Source organism: Fusarium phalaenopsidis (genome assembly GCF_050370095.1).
Source record: "Fusarium phalaenopsidis strain FUZ10S chromosome Unknown contig_32288, whole genome shotgun sequence".
Taxonomy (NCBI): Eukaryota; Fungi; Ascomycota; class Sordariomycetes; order Hypocreales; family Nectriaceae; genus Fusarium; species Fusarium phalaenopsidis.
Window position 1 is genome coordinate 1838676 of NW_028145412.1, and position 19309 is coordinate 1857984.

Consider the following 19309-nt stretch of genomic DNA (forward strand, 5'->3'; position numbering starts at 1 on the left):
GAGTCGGCGACTTGACGTAGTATTTATTTATTTATTTATTTATTTATTTTTAATTTTCAAGCTTATCAGCAATGTTTAATGCAGTCTATCAAGGAGCTATCCAGCTACATGTAGAGCACGCACTTAGGCGTGTGAGGAGCAGTCTCCAAACTCACCTTTGGTGCTGACTTGGGGAACGGCTTGACCCTCGGCTAGCTACCTCACCTTGTGCCTTGACTCCAAACCATGCAGCCAATGATCGTGAACCTAATCTTGCCATGAGATTTCTCTAACCCGGACGTTGCCGCTGACGCGCCATCTGTCGATAGATCGCAGTCGAGATCCAAGAACCGCCGAACATGGGCCTTGATCCTTGCATTATTCACGGCCCACGGGAGATGGAAGACTGCTTAAAGTTGCGATAGCGTCATGCGGAGGCCCCGATCTTCTTGCCCCTCTCAGTTCGTCCCGTTCATGACTCGCCTTGGCCGCCTATCAGACAAGCCCCAATCCATCCTTGAGGGGTTGGATGTCACCCCATTCGCCCACACCCAGCCTCTGCGATGCGGGGAAATGGCGGGTGGTATAAGGCTCGCGTTTATTGGGTCGGTGTTCTACGGCGAGGTGTCGGGGCACAAGCCGAGCCTGTCTTTAGAACACCTCCAGAACATACCGCCTTCACCCTTGGCCATATCATGACTAGGGTCCCTGGCAGCGTGTCTCACGCTGACGCTTTGATTAGACAGACCGGGGGTCATTGTCCGACGTGCGGGCACTCTGAGAGAATAAGCTCAGTTGTAAGGTGGAGGCTTGTTTCACTGCAGGTTGGAGTAGAGCATCAACGTGGTGTCCCGCAGTTGAGCATCTAGACCTTCTGCTTCTGGCTAGATGTTCCGTCCATTCCGGGGCTCGGGCAGTTTCCATCTACCACAGACCTCGCGACCCCAACATTCCCCAGAATCCCCGGATTCTAGATGACCCCGGGATCCGACAGTTTCAGATGAGATTCTTTTCAAGATGGAGTATAAAAGGATCCCAGTATCCTAGATGACCTTTGAACTTTGGCTCACCATCTCTCACACACTTCTTCTTTGAAGCCTTACAATTTATCACATCCATAAGCTACTATCGCAAGGGATCTTGTGAGAATCCCCTCACGATGACTAAAGGAACCGACCCCAGCATCGAGCTTGGAGCAGACGAAAAGCCCACTGGGGTTCACCATGAGCGCATCCAGTTGCTTGCCAATTTGCCTGACCCTGACGCTGGTAAAAGTGACGAGGAACGCGCTGAGATTGTACGACTCGCTCTCCCTCCAAGATTTATTCCTTGTGTGAGCTAAATCTGGTTTGTAGGACCGAAAGCTCATGTGGAAAGTCGACCTTTGGCTTATCCCTTGGCTGTCTCTCCTCTACCTCCTCTCGTTCCTCGATCGAACCAATATCGGCAACGCTCGTCTCGCTGGCATGGAATCTGATCTTAACATGTCAGGAACCGACTACAATTTGTCTTTGACCATCTTCTTCATCAGCTATGCTGTCTTCGAGCCCCTTACGAACGCGCTTCTGAAGCGACTTACACCTCGAATCTTCTTTACCATCATTATTGTAGTCTGGGGCGTCATCATGACGCTCATGGGTCTTGTTACCAACTTCAAGGGCCTTCTTGCTGCACGTTGGTTTCTCGGCGTTGCAGAGGCCGGTCTATTTCCAGGTAATGAGCACCGAATCCGACACTCAAGGTGATAGTTGACTGACCGTTGCCCACCAGGTGTTAACTACTACCTCTCTTGCTGGTACAAGGGATCAGAAATCGGCGCCAGATCTGCCGTGTTCTTTTCCGCCGCTGCTCTTGCAGGCTCTTTCGGCGGTCTCCTCGCTGCTGCTATCGCCAAGATGGATGGCATCGGCGGCAAGCCAGGCTGGGCATGGATTTTCATCATTGAAGGCCTCGCCACAACTTTCGTCGGATTCTTCTGCTGGTGGATGGTCTTTGATTGGCCTGAGAACGCTCGCTTTCTCTCCCCAGACGACCAAGTTCGGGTCCAGCGACGCATCATCGCTGATAGGCAAGGCAAGACGGCCGAAGATTTCGATAAGCGACACATCTACGAAGCTCTCAAGGACTGGAAGACATATGGATACATGGCCATCTATATGGGCTGTCTTGTTCCTCTCTACGCCTTCTCTCTCTTCCTCCCTACGATCCTCCGGGGCATGGGATACACAGGAACTCGAGCCCAGCTCCTGAGTGTTCCCCCATACGCGGCTGCTGCGACGATGACCATTTCCATCGGCCTCCTTGCTGACAAGACCCGCTGGCGCGGATACCTCAATATGGTTACAGTTGTTGTAGGCATCGCCGGGTTCCTCATGCTCATCGCCACCTCCAATCCAAAGATCCAATATGCTGGAACTTTCCTCGGAGCCATCGGCATCTACCCCACCATCCCCAACACCTTATCTTGGCTCATCAACAATACCGAAGGATCGCTGAAGCGTGCCGTCGTCCTTGGCATGGTGGTTGGATGGGGCAACCTGAACGGCGTGGTTTCCTCCAACATCTACTTGGTTAAGGAAGCTCCTCGATTCTGGTCCGGCCACGGTGTTGTCCTTGGATACCAGGCAGTATTCCTCCTCGGCGGGTCTGTTTTTATGCACTTTGCCCTGGCAAGGCAGAACAAGATTCGAAGAGAGGGTAGAATGAACGAGAAATGGGATGCCATGACCGAGGAGCAGAGATGGGTTGCCGGTGACAAGCGCCCCGATTTTATTTACACAATTTAGTCGAAGGCAAATGGGCTTTCTGGAGACATTGACGATAATTCTTTGTCTTGGTGCGTCTGTTCAAGTCTGAAAGACCCGGTTGCGTGGCACAAGTGGCTCGGTTATCTTGGTGGATTATCCTCGCGCAAGGTTTGCGAGGTTTGGATGTATTCTAGGATTTTCCATCTTGACTTCTCGTGGAATGGCCATAACTATCACATCGTAACAAAAATAAGGGATAGCAGCTTCGAGGTCATGTCGTGGACCCTCATCATTCCTTTAAAAGCAGTGATCAACGTCTTGATTGTTGTGCCTACCCCAATTCCGACCACAAGCTCTGCCAAGGCGCCAGAAGCACAGATGACCTGTACCGGGTATCCCGGGCATCACGAACCCCAAGCCTTCCAACACCCCCATTGCTGTTAGTCACCTCTCTTCTTCTGGCGTCAGCGGCTGGATCATCCACTACATGCTCGAATTATTATGGCCTGCGAAATATTGGATAGCGGTTGTCTGGAAACTAACAGTCCTGGATACTGCTAGGGCTTTGCTCCCATTAATCAGAAACCGGTCATCATTGGTCGGACGACACACCGACAGTACCAACCCATGCAGGGGCTGTCCTTTGCTCAGCTTGAATGTGACCCTTGTGCGGGGCGCTCAGTTTCCTGTAAATAGCTCGTTGGCCCTGTGCCCGCACTATGGAAAAGCCAGACTCTTTCAGCCCTTTTTATGTCTGCTTCAATTGAATACATAGGTCTATCATAGCCGCCGGCCACAAGCTCGCTTGAACAGCAGCTCGCAAACTGGAATTTCGTGTCCCTGCACTCCTTTCAAACTACATCTAGTCAGCGCAAGCCATTACTAGATATCAAACTGATCAAGAATTTCCAACTAGCAAACATATGCTATGGATCCGCAACTCAAGACATATGATACAGTTGAGGCCGTGGAAGCCCTAGGGCGCACGACCGAGTAAGCGCGAATATCTCATGCTCCCCTTCGCGTGCTGACTAGAAGATTTATAGTCCGGAGCTGGCGGAGGCAAGACATAAAAGCCCCACACTCCCTTGTCCTACTCTAACGGAAACAGCTGATTGCCAATGGCACTGCCAACTCGATCGCGAGCATGTCGCTGGAAAGCCTTGCCCAGATGTCGCGCCTTTATCCCATTCAATCACCTCCTCCCTCTCGGACCGAGTATACAAAGAACCTGGCAATGCGCGATGGTCATGTCCATGAAGTTGGAGTGTACAAACCACAAAGCTTGGCCACGGGGACTCTTGTCGTTCTAATCCATGGAGGAGGCTTTTGCCTTGGACACTACTCTCACATTAGCTTCTATTCTAGGGCGTTTGCTGCCCTGTACGGTGTGACCGTGGTTAATATCGCGTATCGTTTGGCCCCGGAGTTTCCCTTCCCTACCGCGCCACAAGATGTTTGGGATTCCCTTGTAGCCTTGACGAGCTCAAACATGGCCGATGAGCTGGGCCTGGACTTATCCAGAGGATTCTTCATTGGTGGGACCTCTGCTGGCGCAAACCTCGCCGCGGTTGCGGTTCAGCAGTGGGTTACCCAAAAACTGTCGCCACCAATCCTCGGAGTTTGGCTCAATATTCCAATGATCTTTGACGCTGCCATTGTGCCCGAAGAGCATAAGGCTCTCTGGTTTTCGAGGAAACAAAACGCCGACGCCATGGTCATCAACGCCAAGTCTCGGGAATATGTCTACAGGGTCTACAGGCCTGACATCCGATCGTCCGACTTTTCGCCTTTCAACTCCCCTAATCCTCATACGGGCCTTCCACCAGTTTATATCCAGGTCTGCGGCCAAGACCCCCTACGAGACGATGGCTTGGTCTACGAAAGAGTACTAAGGGAACATGGTGTGAAAACTCGACTAGACGCGTATCCCGGGGTGCCCCATGGCGCAGCCAACCTTTTTCCAATCTTGACCAGCTCTAAAAAACATCAAGTGGACGTTCTTAAGGGTTTTGGCTGGTTGTTTGGCAAGGAGGTGCGAGATGAAGAATGTCAAGCCGCAATGAAGGCGGGTTTTGGAGATTGAGAGTGGTCTACAGATGATGACAACGGGTGTGTAACCGGGGGCTTCAGACTGGACAAATCTACATAGGGACTTAACTGTGCATCATTGAAGTGAGCCTGAGTGTTACTATCGCTTCTCCCAAGCGGATTACCGACATGCTGTACTCATAGTAAACAAGGATAGTTACGGGTTTGTCCACAACCCTCTTTGGAGTGGCATCAGCCGCTTGCCGATACTCTTTGACTATGATGCACTTTGTGGCATGCTGGAGTCGCACAAGACATCAAAGACTCTCAAAGAGTCAATGAATTACTAAACTTCCGCTTAGTTGCATTTTCAAGGGCCTTGCTTCGGAAACCGACATCTGTGATACCTCATAGGCCTACTTTTACCGCACAGAAGTCTTTGTAACGGTAATATGACCCGTTAAGTATTGCCTGTTCCCTTCCACCACGGGTAATCTTTTGAACTCCTATCCCATCATAGCCACCATGGCACCGAAAAAGAAGGGTTGGAGAAGGAGAAAGAAGACGATTCGGAAAGAGGGGCAAGACATCCCAGCCAAGGAGACAGAGACTCCGAAAGAAGGAGATATCACAGGCAAGTCAAGCTCCATCACCAACATCTTCCAGTGATTGGTTGTGTCTGACACCACACAGTCTTGGCGACCGCGACTGATTTTCAAATCGTGGATCACAAGAGCCATGGCAAAAGCCCAGCTAAGAAGGGGGAGAATAAGGAAAAAGATGAATTCGGTGACGAGATCGAGTTTACCATGGACCTCAAAGTCAAATGGGCGAATGGTCCTTCATGGGAAGGTGAACTGTCCGAAGGCTGGTTCCGCGAGAGAGACTTGCAGGGGCTGAATCAGACGCTGGTCCTGCAGTACTGGGAGGACAAAGGAGGTCGAAACGCGTGCTGTGACTTCGATACCAGGATGACACATTTCTTAGCGATCCATGACGAGAGAATGGATGCAAAATCACGCCGCAAGTCGTACTAGGTGCAGTTGGTTGGATATCGCAATGACCCTAACTACTGGGTAGAGGCTGGAAGGGTTTACCCACTTTACCCTGAACTTGTCAAGACGTGGCGTGCTCGATGGCGAGGTTCAGGTAGATAAAACGCCATAGCTGTCTTACCCTAAGAATGAACATCAACTATTACTGGGCTTGGATGAGCTGGGCTAGATTGACCGGCATCCTTACGTGGCCCTAGGGTGAGCCATGAGGAATTGGCCGAGAAAGCGGAGAGGAGAAGAAAAAGCGCTGAGCATGTAATCTTTCCGTAGTGAGTTGACATATGAGTCATGGTAAGAAATAATGCTATTTTTATGATGCTAAAAGGAATTTTTGGGCGTTGAGGAGGTTCGGCAACACGTTGAGTTGCTCGTTTGAGTTGTGAAATCAGATCGGACCAGCTTAATCGATAAACCCTGGCCCTCTACAATTCACCTGACGCAAAAGACGTGTCAAATGCAATTTAAATATTCATTCTGAGCAGTATATAACAGTCAAATAACAATAAGAGCACCAAAAGAACCATGACTGTGCTGTTGAAACACAGTCCAGAAGTCAAGTAAAAGTCGCACAAAAACACTCTCTGTCTGGGGCTGCCAGCCCAGCTGCGGATCCTCTCACAGCTGAAAGGACAGTAAAGGCATTCGACGCTGAGCTTGGCAGGAGGAGCTCCCAGGTAGGCATCTAGTGCCAGCAGTTGCCGAGGACATCATTGGGGTTTCCACCAAAGTTGACATCCCAAGCCTGCTTGCATGTGTTCTCCCAGGGCTGTCCATCGATGCCACGGCCGGTGCCTTTGTCAATGCACTGAAAGATAGTTTGTTAGTGTCCGTAATGCAATCTACCATTTGTCTCATCCAAACACTTACAGAGTAGCCATCTAATATTGGTTAGCCTTGAGGCCCCTTACAAAGCCAGGGTATTGTCACTTACCAAAGTGGGTGTGGATCTGGGTCGAGCCCCAGAGAGCGCAGGTAGCCTGGCTCAGGGCAACATTGTACTGTCCGCGAACATTGCAGCCGCAGTTGTGGTGCTTGGCAGCCATGGCGCTTTGCCAAGTTAGCTTAGAAATCGTCGGGGGACATGAGATGAGATTTACCTGCCGCCAAGAGCAAGAAGAACGAGAGCAGTGACCTTCATTTTGTCGGTTGGTGGGGAGAAAAGATGTTGCTGATGTGAAGAGTGAGAAGAGATGATTGTGTAAAATTGATGAGCTGTTGAGTGCTTGTGGAAAACGAACATGAATAGAGACGAGAAGGCTGGTCTTTATACTCGCTGGACTGTGTTGAAGAGATTACTCACATGGAGCCCTCTTCAGGCAGATTCAGAGGCCAGGAGAATTTGTCATTCGACCTGTCTTGATCAGAGCTGATGCCTCAACAGTCCTACGCTGACGACAAGTTCGATCCTTGCTCCAGGTGAAACTCAAACCAACCCCAGGGTCTATCATCACTATGCCTAGAAAGGGGCTTATCCTATGCTATCCGTGAAAGGTATGTTGCCAGTAATAGTCGAAACGGAAAAGCCAATTACAATTAATGAGCTGTTTCGCAGAGGTAATATCTACCTATCATCGAATAGAGAAGAGAAACGTGCCACGGTCGTAAGATTTCTCCCTCACTTCCGGCCGGCAGATGCCAGTGAAAAATGAGGCTAAAGTGACAGGGAGAACTGCCGACTACCCGAAACTAAGCTTTGGTAGAAGCATTAGAGTTTGTATACGAGGCATCCGGGCGTAGCAAAACATTGGACAAGCGTACGATACCCTTGCCCACGTGGGGTGTGGGGGGCCCAGGAAGCTGGAAATGAACAAACGGTTTCCAAAAGCAGTAAAAGAAGTGATCAGGTCATCCCTGTTCGTAATATAGGGCTCAAAGGGACGGGTAGACTAGCCCGGGTTTGTTACAAATGTCATCCGGTAGCCAAGGGACCGCATGACGTGTCTAACCTAGGTAGTTAAAGTTCATAGTAGACTTAACCAGCGAGATCAGCGAGTTGCGTGAATTAAGGTGCCATCGAAAGAATCATTATGTGAACGAAGATTCGGTCCAGGCCCGGATAACACGGCAAAGACGCCCAGCTAGCTCCACGGGAGCATCTTTTTGTCAGTCGATATATTCCTCCAATTAAAGTCAAAACTTAGAGTCAACAACAGCTCAACGCCAATACGGTTGTCTTAGTGAGCAACGTGCGATGAAATCCCTCACAACCTGCCTCAAAAACACCAAATGAATTATTTCGTATTTTAGCTTTGCAGGCATCGAGTGTGCAAGGGGATGGTATTGTGATGGACGGGCATGGGAAAATCATCTCAGCATCATACGAACCGGACGACGAGAGTTTTCACAAACACCAATAAAGGGAAGAACTTGTCGAGTAGTATACACAATGCCATGCCGAGCATCCGAGTCGAGGGCGTTGGTGAGACAGAATCACAAAGCACCTCCCCCTGAATGTCCAAAGGTCCGTAGGTGATCGGACAAGCTTGACGGGCATTCGGGATATACTCAGGGCCGAGGATCCGCAGACCCAGGTGGAGAGTGGTGTATCTACAACCTCTTATAAAGACTTCTTCCTTATTGGAAAAGATCGAAAGCTATAAAGAGGGGCTCTGCACCGCATCGAAGTAGAAGCATCAAGCATCAGCCCTCAGCTACTCCCTACAACTCACTACAATCTTTCAATCATACAACCAATCCTTTATCGAAGCAATGGCTCGTCTCCTCTTCCTCCTTTCCACTTTGGCCGGCATGACCCTCGCCAAGAACGTCTCGTTCACTTCTGGCGACACAACTGGCTGCATCAGCCTTTCCCACATCCAGGCCCTTGGCCAGACCTTCGACTGGCTCAACGCCAACAGCACCAGCGATGCTTCTCTTCCTGCTGTTCCTGAACAGTTCATCAATGCTCCCTCCGAGTGCATCCCCGAGTCCCTCTACGATCTCTACTTTGAGCCCATTGTTGAAATGGCCAAGAAGGAGGACCTCCTCGCCAACCTTGACTCGGTCCTTGAGTTTGTTGGCGGCGAGCACTCGATCCACAAGCGCGCCCGGAACTGCCCACAGATCAAGGATGCCGCTTTGAAGAAGGCCAACTCTTTCAGCTGTGACAGTGCTCCCCACCCCAGCGCCTGCCGCTCTTGTGCCAACTTCTCGGGTATCAACTTTGTGGCCGCCTGCGTCGCTTGCGCTGCCAAGGCTAATCAGGAGAGCATCTTCTGCTGCGCTGCTGCTGCTACTACCTTTGCCACCTACTACTCTCAGGTCTGCCTGGAGAAGTAACTGAAGATACGAACCGATTCCGGAACAAGGCTTATGTGGATGTGAGCCGGGATGGTTATGTGGGGAAAGAAGTGAAGCAAGGGGGTTTTTCTTTGTTGTTGAAGAGCTTGATGGTTTTGATGGTCGTTTTCGGTCCTCTTCTTATATTATGCTTCAACTGCATAATTGTTTGCTTTCCTATTTAAATACAAGTTTCAGTTATTACTCGATGTTCTAGTTCTAGCCAGTATTTCAGTCATTACTACCTCTCTCTTGAATTGCCGCATACTCTGAGTCAATACTAGATTCTCCCGTCGTTCATGCATCCTTTAACATTCCCCATTGTAATATGAGTTAAGCACCCTTTGAAAGTATTTACTGTGCTATGAACGCCAAAGCGTCATTGGGCTTGCTGGGGTGACACTTGGAGCCTCCCATCAGTCATACCACACGACATTGGCCGGCCCATTTTCGAGACCCAGATGAGCCACCACTGAAGCCTTCTTCTCCTCAATCCTCCAAACTTCAACGAAATTTTCTCCGCTGTCTGTGATTGCAAAGTAATTCTCGGTGAACGGGGCTGGCGAAACGGCATTGGCAGACCCTCCGCTGCCAGTCGTGGGTTGCAGGAATAGCTGTTGCTTGATGCCACCGGACTTTGGATCTAAGCTGAAGGCTGACAAATATCCAGGCGTCCCAGTCGTACGTGATCGGGTCGCGGCAAGAAGATATTTGGGTGAATCACCGTGAACTGGGATTGAGAGAAGCACCTCGTCAGCCCAATACGAAGAGGAGTTGGTGAATCCTATGGATCCAAAGGTTAGTCGTGCATGAAGAACATTTCTTTTGGTACAGGATATTATCACCTGAAGGTAGAAGACTATAAGTCTCATTGTGGAATTCCAGTTTTCCAGTAGTTGTGTCTCGTTCATACGCCGCAATAGCGTTTGCCTCTTCGTACACCACATAAACCCACTTGCCGTTAGGATGTACGGCCAGGTGTCTAGGGTTCGAACCAGAGGCAGCAGCAAGATACTGCACTTCACGAATGACACCCGTCGCCTCGTCGTAGGAGTGAACCCAAACCGCATTCCCCATATCATCGGCCGAGTAGAGGAAGTCATTCTTAGGGCTCAGAGCGGTTCCATGAACACCGCTCGAATCAAGATAGCTGGCATTGGCGACAGTTGTCTCAAGGGTACTAGAAGAGTCGGTGGAGATGGCCAATGTCGGGCAGCCGCTTCCGTATGGAGTGCCAAAGACGGTGTACGGAGCCTTTGACAGGGCGGTGACAAAGTTCGCGTTGTTGCCTATGCCGAGGATTAGTTTAGCTATAAGCAACACGGTGTCCGAGGCTATAAAGAGCAGCCTTACAGGACGAAGACAAGTTAACGCTGCTTTCGTAGGCCAGGTTCAAGTCTTCCGTGAGCGTGTAACTTTGGAAAGCACCTGTCGTAGCAACGTACAAGTTTTTTCTACGCGCCTACGGAGACGGCACATTAATTGTTAGCAAGAATATCAGCGTCGGTGGAGAAGTCGTGGTGCCGTACATCGAGAGTTATCCACTTAGACCCAGATGCTTCAGATGAAATATTCTTCACCAAGGTCAAGGACGAGGAAAGATCATCAAATTCGATCCCTGCAATCGTGGAGCCGGAAAAGAAACCGGAAAAGAGATGATGGGTCTCGGCGAAAACAACCGAGACGGTGCCCAGAGGGATCAACACCCTTGTAAGAATCATCGTTGGACAAGTGGGGAGCGGATACGAAACAAGTACGAGACCGAAAGCGAGGGCGATGAAGAACATAGAAATTTAGAAAGTCTTGGCAAGCCTGATTTATAGTTGTTCAACAAGAGTGAAGACACAACTCGGCGTGTAGCTGGAGACGCGCGGCAGATTGACTTGCGTCAGCGTCGGGATGTGGGATGGAACTCGGCATCGCTAGTGAGTTGCCATCGTCAACTGCCCCGACGATCAGTTGGCATTTGGTCTATTAGCGATGTTACCGTACGTATTTTCACGCAAAAACAGGACGTGCGGCAAGCGCTCAATCATTTAACGGAATATGTTCACAAGTCATTATGTCAGGTCCTTTTCCTCGTCAATGATTCGAGGGCTCCGTTGCTGTTTCGTAGGAGGCCCTCCAAGTTTCTAACGCAGTTTGGGAACGGATCTTTCCAAGCTTGAGCCTCGGGACGGCAGAGAGGCTCCAAGCTGGCCGAGAGACTTCTCGGTCGCCACTCCGCTAGACATTAGGTGCACTATCCCAGATCTTACCTACATCCAAAAGACTTCTTAACTGCCTGGTACTTACGGCGCGCTGCAATTGATGCCTGGCCAATCTTACCAGAACGTCTCATCATGGATTCCATCGAGGAACTCTTCGAGAGCTCTCGATTTTGGTGCTCAACAGGGGAGTCTCGCTAAGGCATGAGTTGTGGATGCCCGAAGTAATAGTATGGCTTATCGGCCATATTATTGCGACATGACATCAGTTGGGACCCTTTCAATCGTTTAACTTCTCGTGGCTGATGCAGTAGAAGATCAGTCATGTTCCCGTTACGGGGCTTTACAACATTAGGTTTTAGCAACACAGTGACGTGTTCATAACCGTCCTGTTCGTGACTGCGGCTGATGTACTGTACTTTTTGACAGCAAGGCTGATTGACCTCGATAGTCTTTTCGGCGGTTTTGTGACAAAGTGGACAAGGGCAGCAGCCCTTTTCCTGTGCAGTGTGGGCTACATAAGTGACCGAGCCCTCGGATGCTCTCTAATGCCGGGAGTCTGGCTTGAACGCAGTCTCCCCTCCAAGACCCATCCTCCAAAGACGCCCCCTACCTGTCAAAATTCATCAATATGGGCAACGTCTGTAATGGCGAGTCTCATCGGTCCCAACCCGAAATTGAGCTGGCACCACGAGTTGCCCAGCCTCAGAGGGAACCCGTCCAAGTGCGGCCAGTCCCAGATACAGACGGTGCCTCAGAAGCGTCCCGGCATGAGAATTTGGGCGCCCCATTGCAGGCCAATACCGATCGACATATGCACCACGATCCAACAACTGCATACTCCACGCAAGAGTCACGGAAACAATGTCAGCTCTATGCCAAGGGGTACTGTATAAATGGGGAGACCTGCACTTTCTTGCATGGAGGCCCGAACGAAATTGACGAACAAGAAAGGCCAAAGGTAAGCTTCATACGGCCTGTCACTTAGGTTCACAACAGCTAACAGATAATCACCATAGGATAGCAAGAAGTCCCACGATTTTATACGAGAGTTGGGGGGAGCATGGGTTGAATTTGGCCAAGGAGCGACTATTACCCAAATCACTTTGCCCTCTGACTTTTCCGCCATCCGCATCAGCAATCTCCCCACCGGATTTTCAACCCAGCTAATCAAAGATATGCTCTGGCGTACGGGATTGAACATATCGAGATGTGACGCATACATCAATGACACGATAAAAAGGACCGCAATGGTCAGGATCTGGAGTCCCTTTTTTCCCAAGGAAGCCTGGGGAAAATTGCGCACTCGTAACCCCGGGCTTGAAGTCGTCTCGATACCCGCCCCACTGCCAGTAGGATCCAAATTTCGCCGGGTGGACTGCAGACAAGTTCAGTTTACATGGTATCGACCGAGTCGAGAAGTGAATGTCATCTTCGGGACCAGACAAGCTGCTTTGATGCTTCATCAGGGGTTTCCTGCAGGGCCCTCAGTGCACGGACGGCAAGTCACAGTTCACCCTCCAGCTCCTGGAGACAACCCAGGGACTTGGGTAGTTAGATTGACAGGCTTTCCTGAGAGAGTAAGTGATCTGGACATCATACAGATCCTTCGAAAGCGATACCGGCTTTTTCAAATCCAAATCCAATACCTGGTCTATACCGATGATAAGGAAACCGAGTCTACCTTTGTTCGGTCGATGCTGGATGAGTTTGGGCCCTTGGAGCGATGGGAGGTCTCGGAGATATCCGACGGAGGGCAAATAAAAGGCCAGGCTATCTTCTTCGAGGAGTCCGACGCCCGCAATGCGGCCGCAGCCCTCGATGGGAAGCGGTTGCCATTCTCAAAGTCAAGGAGATTGTTCACCAAGGTGGTCACCGTGGTGAGATTCGAGGCACTATCCCGCGTGTGCGATGTTGTCCGAGACCAGATGAATGCGCGCAAAATATCTTGGGAGGACCAGAATATTGACTTTGCCGCGTTTCCTCCAAGGGGCTCTTATGTAACCCTCCAGCTTAAAGGCATTGACCGCGAATTGATGGCCAAGGCCAAACACGAGCTCGAGGTTATCCTTGCTGGGGAGGTGATGAGACAGGGTGGGAAGAATATCTGGCACCCAAGCTTCAATAATGGCGGGGACGCCTATGACACGATTAAGACAATTGAGGAGGAGTTGGGCATTGTCATCATCCGCGATGGATGGCTCTCGCAGTTTCGAGTTTTCGGTGCTGAAGGATGCCAAGCACTTGCGGCAGAGGCCTTGGGCCGGGTTGTCAAAGACATGGTCTCATCTCATCTCATTCGACTGGACCAGGATAGTGAGCTTCGCTGGGCAGTAGAAGGAGGCTTCAAAGAAATACAGTCACAACTCGGACAAGGCAAGGCTGTTTTCGATGAGTCATCGAGGTCTATTCTCATCCAAGGATCTAAGAATGACTTTGCTGAGGCCAAGTTCATCATCGCTCGAGGACAAGCTGGGCCTTCAAGCGATCAGTTGAAGCGAGAGCAACATTGCCAGATTTGTTTCTGGAAAGCCGAGGAACCAGTCATGACTTCTTGCAATCATGTCTACTGTGGTCAATGCTTCATCGAAATGTGTGAAGCAATAGTGAGGAATGCTAGCGAGTTTTGTATCGTCTGCGAAGGAAACTCTGGGCGATGCAGAAGGGTTCTTGAACTTTCTGAAATCTGCAATTTCCTCCCATCCAACACCTTCGACAACATCCTCGAAGAATCTTTCACTTCTTTTGTCCAGCGTCATCAACAGCAATTTCGATATTGCCCTACTCCTGACTGTTCTCAGGTTTACCGTGCTGCCTCACAGACAGAGGACGTGCCCCCAACGTTCACCTGTAACAGGTGTCTAAGCTTCATCTGCACAGCCTGTCACGCTGCACACCCTTCACTCACCTGCACCGAGCACCGGGACCACACTTCTGGCGGCCTCCAAGCCCTGAACAAGCTCAAGAAAGAGTTGGGCGTTCAAGATTGCCCGAGATGTGAAACGTCTTTGGAAAAGATTGCGGGTTGCGATCACATCACTTGCCAAGCATGCAGGACTCATATTTGCTGGGTATGCATGGCAACGTTTCGCGACGGGGATGCTTGCTATCAGCACTTGATGGCGGTGCATAAGGGTGGTGAGTATGATTGAAATGACTTTAACAATGACGATTGATGAAGAGAAGACGTGTTTCTAGATTATTTGTTAAGGAGTCCGGCGAATTGCTTCAACGTGTCATCATGAGTTTAGGTTTTGGTGTTTTTCGACATTGGGGTTTAATGCTGGCATGTGGCGAAAACTGTCATATTTTCTATCACTGCTGATGGCCTTTTGAAGCCGTCACCAAGTTCACGAAAAAGGTTGTCATCTCATAACTTACTGCTTCATATTGACCTAAGATGAGCCAACACGCAGCAGAATCCCACAAGATGAATCTGATGAAGTTCACCATCGTCAAGGCTCAGGCCTGTAGTCATCCCACTTCCGACCTTTGAACCGAATCAGTATGATTTTCAGCATAGTCTGGAGGAAAACTTACACTCTTCGCAGAAAGTCTTTCTGTTGGGCGATTGAGGATACTCGTCCTGGCCAAAGGTCCTGTTAAGAGTCACAGCTCCAACAACCTCTCCGGTTTCAAGACGGATCCAAGTCTCGAGCTCGCCCTTCTTGATGCGGTCTTGACGCAGAAGCAGCTGTCGAGAGCCACGCTCCCAATCTCCATTGCCTCCGTATCCTGTATGCTGGCCGTAACAAATCTTCAAGCCTCCACCAGATGGTTGCACGGGATAGCCAGGCAAGCTCTTATCGGTCCATGGATAGCACCAGGAGTTTCCATGGTGATGAGCCACGAAGACACCCATGAGGCCTCGAGTCGATCCTAGAGCATCCATAAAAGGAATGTCCTGACCACCCCAAGTGCAACCATCGCTTCTCGTACCATTTGGGCAGAACTTCTCACCCTGACCCAGCTGAAACATGTCGTTGATTCCAGGGTTGCGGGTCGGGTCAATGCCTACATCCTTCTGTACGGCATAGAAGACGTTGGGCGGGATGTGAACAAAGGCCAGGGAAGGGATGGTCGTCCTGTACTTTTTCTCAATGTTTTTGCGCTCTTTGACGAACCACTTGACAACCTTCTTGTCGACCCAGTTCACACGCTGCACTTGCTTTCCTTGTTCATCCAAGTCGTTGTAGTTGAAGCCACTGCGGCTATCAAAGAACCACAGGATAAGCTTAGGAACACAACGGTGACCATGGCACCTAGAATCGTAAACAGGAAGATAGTAGTTCGTAATGCCAACATCCTTGCCTGGAACCATGGAGAGAGTCCGGGACCCTCGGAATTGCTTCTCACGACGGAAGACATCCTTGACACTTCGCATGTTGTTGTTTTCATGATTTCCGTATACGGAAGCCCAAGTCATTCCTCGCTCGACAAGAGGCTTCAGGGCTTGATTGAGATACCCGGTGCTGTTGGGCATGAGATTATCGCGAGAGATAATGTCGCCATTAATAACGGCAAGATCTATACCACGCTCATCTCGGAGAATCTTAGAGACAACCTTTGAAGTGAGGCCATCTTGGGTAGGCCCGTAGGTGCTGGGAGCTACACTAGTCAGCAGATGACCAAAAAGACATAGATGAGCCTACCCTCTCCGTAGTGAAGATCTTCAAAGATAGAAATCTGAAAGGTTCCATCGCGTCCAAAAGCCAGAGCTTGATTGGCGCGATTGGGGACTCCTGCAGAAACAATAGTCCCGAATGCAACAGCTGTAAGTGCAGACCAATGCATGATCGCTGCAAGGGCTTTTCAGGTCTAATGGCCCAATGAAGGTATAGCCGCCTTAACAAGAAGAGCTATGAACCTTCTGTTATTGTCGTCGTCGATGATGACGGCACTGTTCTTTTCAAAGAAACAGGACATCAGCCACAGTAACAAAGAGAACAGTAACCTGTTTTCTTCTCTGTACGCCGTCGCACACTAAATATATTTAAGAACAGCCCCTCTCACTGCCAAGACAATGGTTGTCCTACTCTCCAAGGAACACCAGGGCCATCCACACGTGGAGAGTCGGCTAATTTGCTAGTCGTCCGACTAAGGAAGGATCGTCACGCAACTCGCTTGAGTCGCGAATAGTAGAGATAAGCAGAGGCACGTGTTGTCCAGGTTCTAGAGTCTTTTTTCAACATCATCTCTTTAAATGCCTCCTCGGTGTAGAAAACGTCCAGTTCTCCCCAACACCGGTATAGCTTCACGATCCTACTTGTCTTGGCATTCGCTTTAGCAGCACGTTCTTTTATGGCCAAATTATTCTCAATGATATGACGTATCGCAACTGTTATTAAGTAGATAAACATTCTAGGCCCATCCAGTTGTCATGTAATACATCACCCGTTAATACCCAAGTAACCTCCAAATTTCGGACCAGAACATCCATTCTTGATCCATCAGCCTAGGCAGATAAGCCCCTTAGGCGGCTACGATTGAAAGTCACCCAAACTCCAAGTATAACCCAAATAGCACACAGCATTTAACAGCCGCATCCACAAGCCTTGCAGTCGCCCACAGAACATCGTGCGCCCTTCTCCATGTTTCGATAACAGTCGTCATCCTCCTTGCACTTTGACCACTCTCCGGTTCCGTGGTTCATCGCCTCCCAGCACCACTCTCCCCTGAGAAGACTGCCACAGTTGATCCAGCAGTATCCCTTCTTGGAGCAGCCCCATCTCTTTCCGTGCTCACCGGGTGGTGAGCACGCTCTTTCTTCAAGGATGTTGGTCTCTCGCTTGTTGGGGCTGACGATTCTTTCCGGATGCTCCTTGCACTTTCGGAGCTGAGTGCGGTCGACGTAGTCGGGGAGCTCTACTGTGCTCCAATCCATGACGCCGAGGGCTCCGCATTCGTTCTCGGCACTTGTGGGCATGGAGAAGACGCATGTAGCGTGGTAGGCGAAAAGAGCAAAGGTTGTGAACTTCATTGTGATGAGAGGATGGTGATAGCGGGTCGAAGAGATTCTTTGTGGTTCTGAGTTGATGAGTTCTGAGTTGGCAGGTTGATTTTTGGTGAGTTGTGATTGTTGTATTGATGAGTTGATCTCAAGGAGAGGTTGCTGTGTGTTTTTATACTTCATCAGCTTGTCTGTTCACCTCACAACACGTCATTGACATTAAAGGCTATGTGCCTAAGATTATCACCTCTTTGTCAAAGCCCAAAAATAAAAACCTATTTCCGTCCAATGCTTTGTTGCCAACGATGTTCCACGGGACTCGACGTGTACACTGGTGGAGGCTTTGCCCAACTGCACACGGACATAACAAGTCATGCAAACTGCCTCTGCTTGGTCGGTTGGTCAGTGCATGTGCAGCATTTCCCCGCCGTCCAGCGTCAACAGCTGAGCGGGTTGGACCAGCTTGTCAGGCGGGCCGATAGTCCTTGCGTTGCCGGGATCTTGGCCTTGAGCCAACACTGGGAATTCGGTTAAGGCTCAATATGTTTGTTCCTGATGCTGTGGAGCAATCCTGTGAGTATACTACATCCCTGTCGCGCATAAATGTTCTGAAACAAAGAGGATGGATAACCCAGTAAAAGTCGGCACGGCAGAAGAAAGCAACACTTATTTTTGTAAATAGGCTACATAAACTCACCTGAGGTCCAGCTGTAAAGCGGAGCTGCTTAGGCGCGACTATAGATCAAAGGCTATAGCATATAACTCTTCTCTTCGAGGATGTGAATGCTATGGTGAGCCAATGCTGGTGGGCTGATTAGCAGAGTCATGCAACTATATGCGGGGCGTCAAGACATGGCTCCCTGGCTGGAGAAGTTGGGCCAGGCGACGTGAAGTAACCGAAAGAAAACAAAAGCAAGAGCAGTAAGTAAGGCTTCTGGGAAATAAATACGACAGCCAGCTCATCACTGGTTTCACAAACATGGCGGCATGATCCCTGCGTACTTTACACGTATCGATTCTAAATCCGACCACACAGCCACCCGATATTCTAACCAGGGGAACCCGTCGAGGCGCCACCCATGCCGTTTCAGCTGTCATGACAACACGATCCAAAACTTCACTTGCTGAAGTCGACGAGTTATCTTGTAGTTTTCAGCTTGACCAGAGACGTGCATCACTGCATCCTCGGCAGCCGGGAAATAAATTGCTTGTTCGTGCTCCCCACATTGGCTATTCTATGTAGTGGTGTTGATGACTGCATGTCATGTCTTGGATACGGCCGAGAGATTGGCTCTTTTGGGGTCAGGTGCACATGCAGTTGCCTTGATATGCACTGAAACCTGCAGATTTGTGTATCTCGAAGCCAATGAATGTCCATAGGGAAGGTATCATAGATAAGACGGTCGAGTATAGAGTGCGGGGAGAAACATTTTGCAAAGCCCCATCCCGACTAGGCTGGGCATAAATACGTGGTACAGAGCTAACGAACGAGTTACCGTTTGTCCTTCCTTTTCCAACATTTCGGACAGACAGCATTAAATCTCTGAACTACTCACTTCCTCCTCAATCGCCTTAAAGATGGCTTGCTGTTCGATCAAGAACCGCAGCAGGAACGCCTTTGCATGCGCCCACCCCGTTCACACCAACTCTCTCTTATCTCATGGTCGCGACCACTTCCCTGATCATTCTCGCGAATTTCATCGCGAAGACATCGGGCGGCGGGGTTATCATCAGTAAAGAGGGACCCGAGAAACCATCTCACAAGACAGCCTCACGGCGCTCGCTGTCCACAATGCCTCATCCGTGTGTAGGTTTCGCGGGACGATTCCGAGTGCCCTCAATGCAGCCAGTGTTCTGGAAGAGGAGTTTTGTGGTCATTTTTACTGAGCTGGCAGTGATATTACCGGCCTCTGTGACATATGCAATGGTCTCGCAAGGTGTGGTTAGGGCTATGTAATGGGAACGAAAGAGGAAAGAAAGCATTCTCTATAGGAGGGCGAGAATAGAAGGGATGCCTATAATTACTAGCCATGGCCGTACAGAGAATAAATGATCACTGTT

General features: G+C 49.9%; 6 protein-coding genes across 6 annotated transcripts; 2 read left to right on the plus strand and 4 right to left on the minus strand.

Annotated features, from left to right (window-relative positions):
• Positions 1–1138: 1138 nt before the first annotated feature.
• Positions 1139–2765, plus strand: LRP88_04182 (uncharacterized protein; the record flags this gene model as incomplete). Its single annotated transcript, XM_083240760.1, has 3 exons — positions 1139–1276; positions 1335–1692; positions 1750–2765. The coding sequence occupies 3 exons, from the start codon at positions 1139–1141 to the stop codon at positions 2763–2765; spliced, it is 1512 nt and encodes a 503-aa protein (XP_083104050.1).
• Positions 2766–6494: 3729 nt separating this feature from the next.
• Positions 6495–6950, minus strand: LRP88_04183 (uncharacterized protein; the record flags this gene model as incomplete). The annotated part of the gene is made up of 4 exons (XM_083240761.1): positions 6495–6617; positions 6680–6690; positions 6744–6859; positions 6910–6950. 4 exons carry the CDS (start codon positions 6948–6950, stop codon positions 6495–6497), a joined length of 291 nt encoding a protein of 96 aa, XP_083104051.1.
• Positions 6951–8521: 1571 nt separating this feature from the next.
• Positions 8522–9091, plus strand: LRP88_04184 (uncharacterized protein; the record flags this gene model as incomplete). Its single annotated transcript, XM_083240762.1, has 1 exon — positions 8522–9091. The coding sequence occupies one exon, from the start codon at positions 8522–8524 to the stop codon at positions 9089–9091; it is 570 nt and encodes a 189-aa protein (XP_083104052.1).
• A 416-nt stretch (positions 9092–9507) lies between these two features.
• Positions 9508–10538, minus strand: LRP88_04185 (lactonase family protein; the record flags this gene model as incomplete). The annotated part of the gene is made up of 3 exons (XM_083240763.1): positions 9508–9875; positions 9937–10380; positions 10445–10538. The coding sequence occupies 3 exons, from the start codon at positions 10536–10538 to the stop codon at positions 9508–9510; spliced, it is 906 nt and encodes a 301-aa protein (XP_083104053.1).
• Positions 10539–14753: 4215 nt separating this feature from the next.
• On the minus strand, positions 14754–15781 carry LRP88_04186 (uncharacterized protein; the record flags this gene model as incomplete). Its single annotated transcript, XM_083240764.1, has 2 exons — positions 14754–14788; positions 14839–15781. 2 exons carry the CDS (start codon positions 15779–15781, stop codon positions 14754–14756), a joined length of 978 nt encoding a protein of 325 aa, XP_083104054.1.
• A 1050-nt stretch (positions 15782–16831) lies between these two features.
• LRP88_04187 (uncharacterized protein) lies at positions 16832–17278 on the minus strand (the record flags this gene model as incomplete). The annotated part of the gene is made up of 1 exon (XM_083240765.1): positions 16832–17278. One exon carries the CDS (start codon positions 17276–17278, stop codon positions 16832–16834), a length of 447 nt encoding a protein of 148 aa, XP_083104055.1.
• Positions 17279–19309: the final 2031 nt, after the last annotated feature.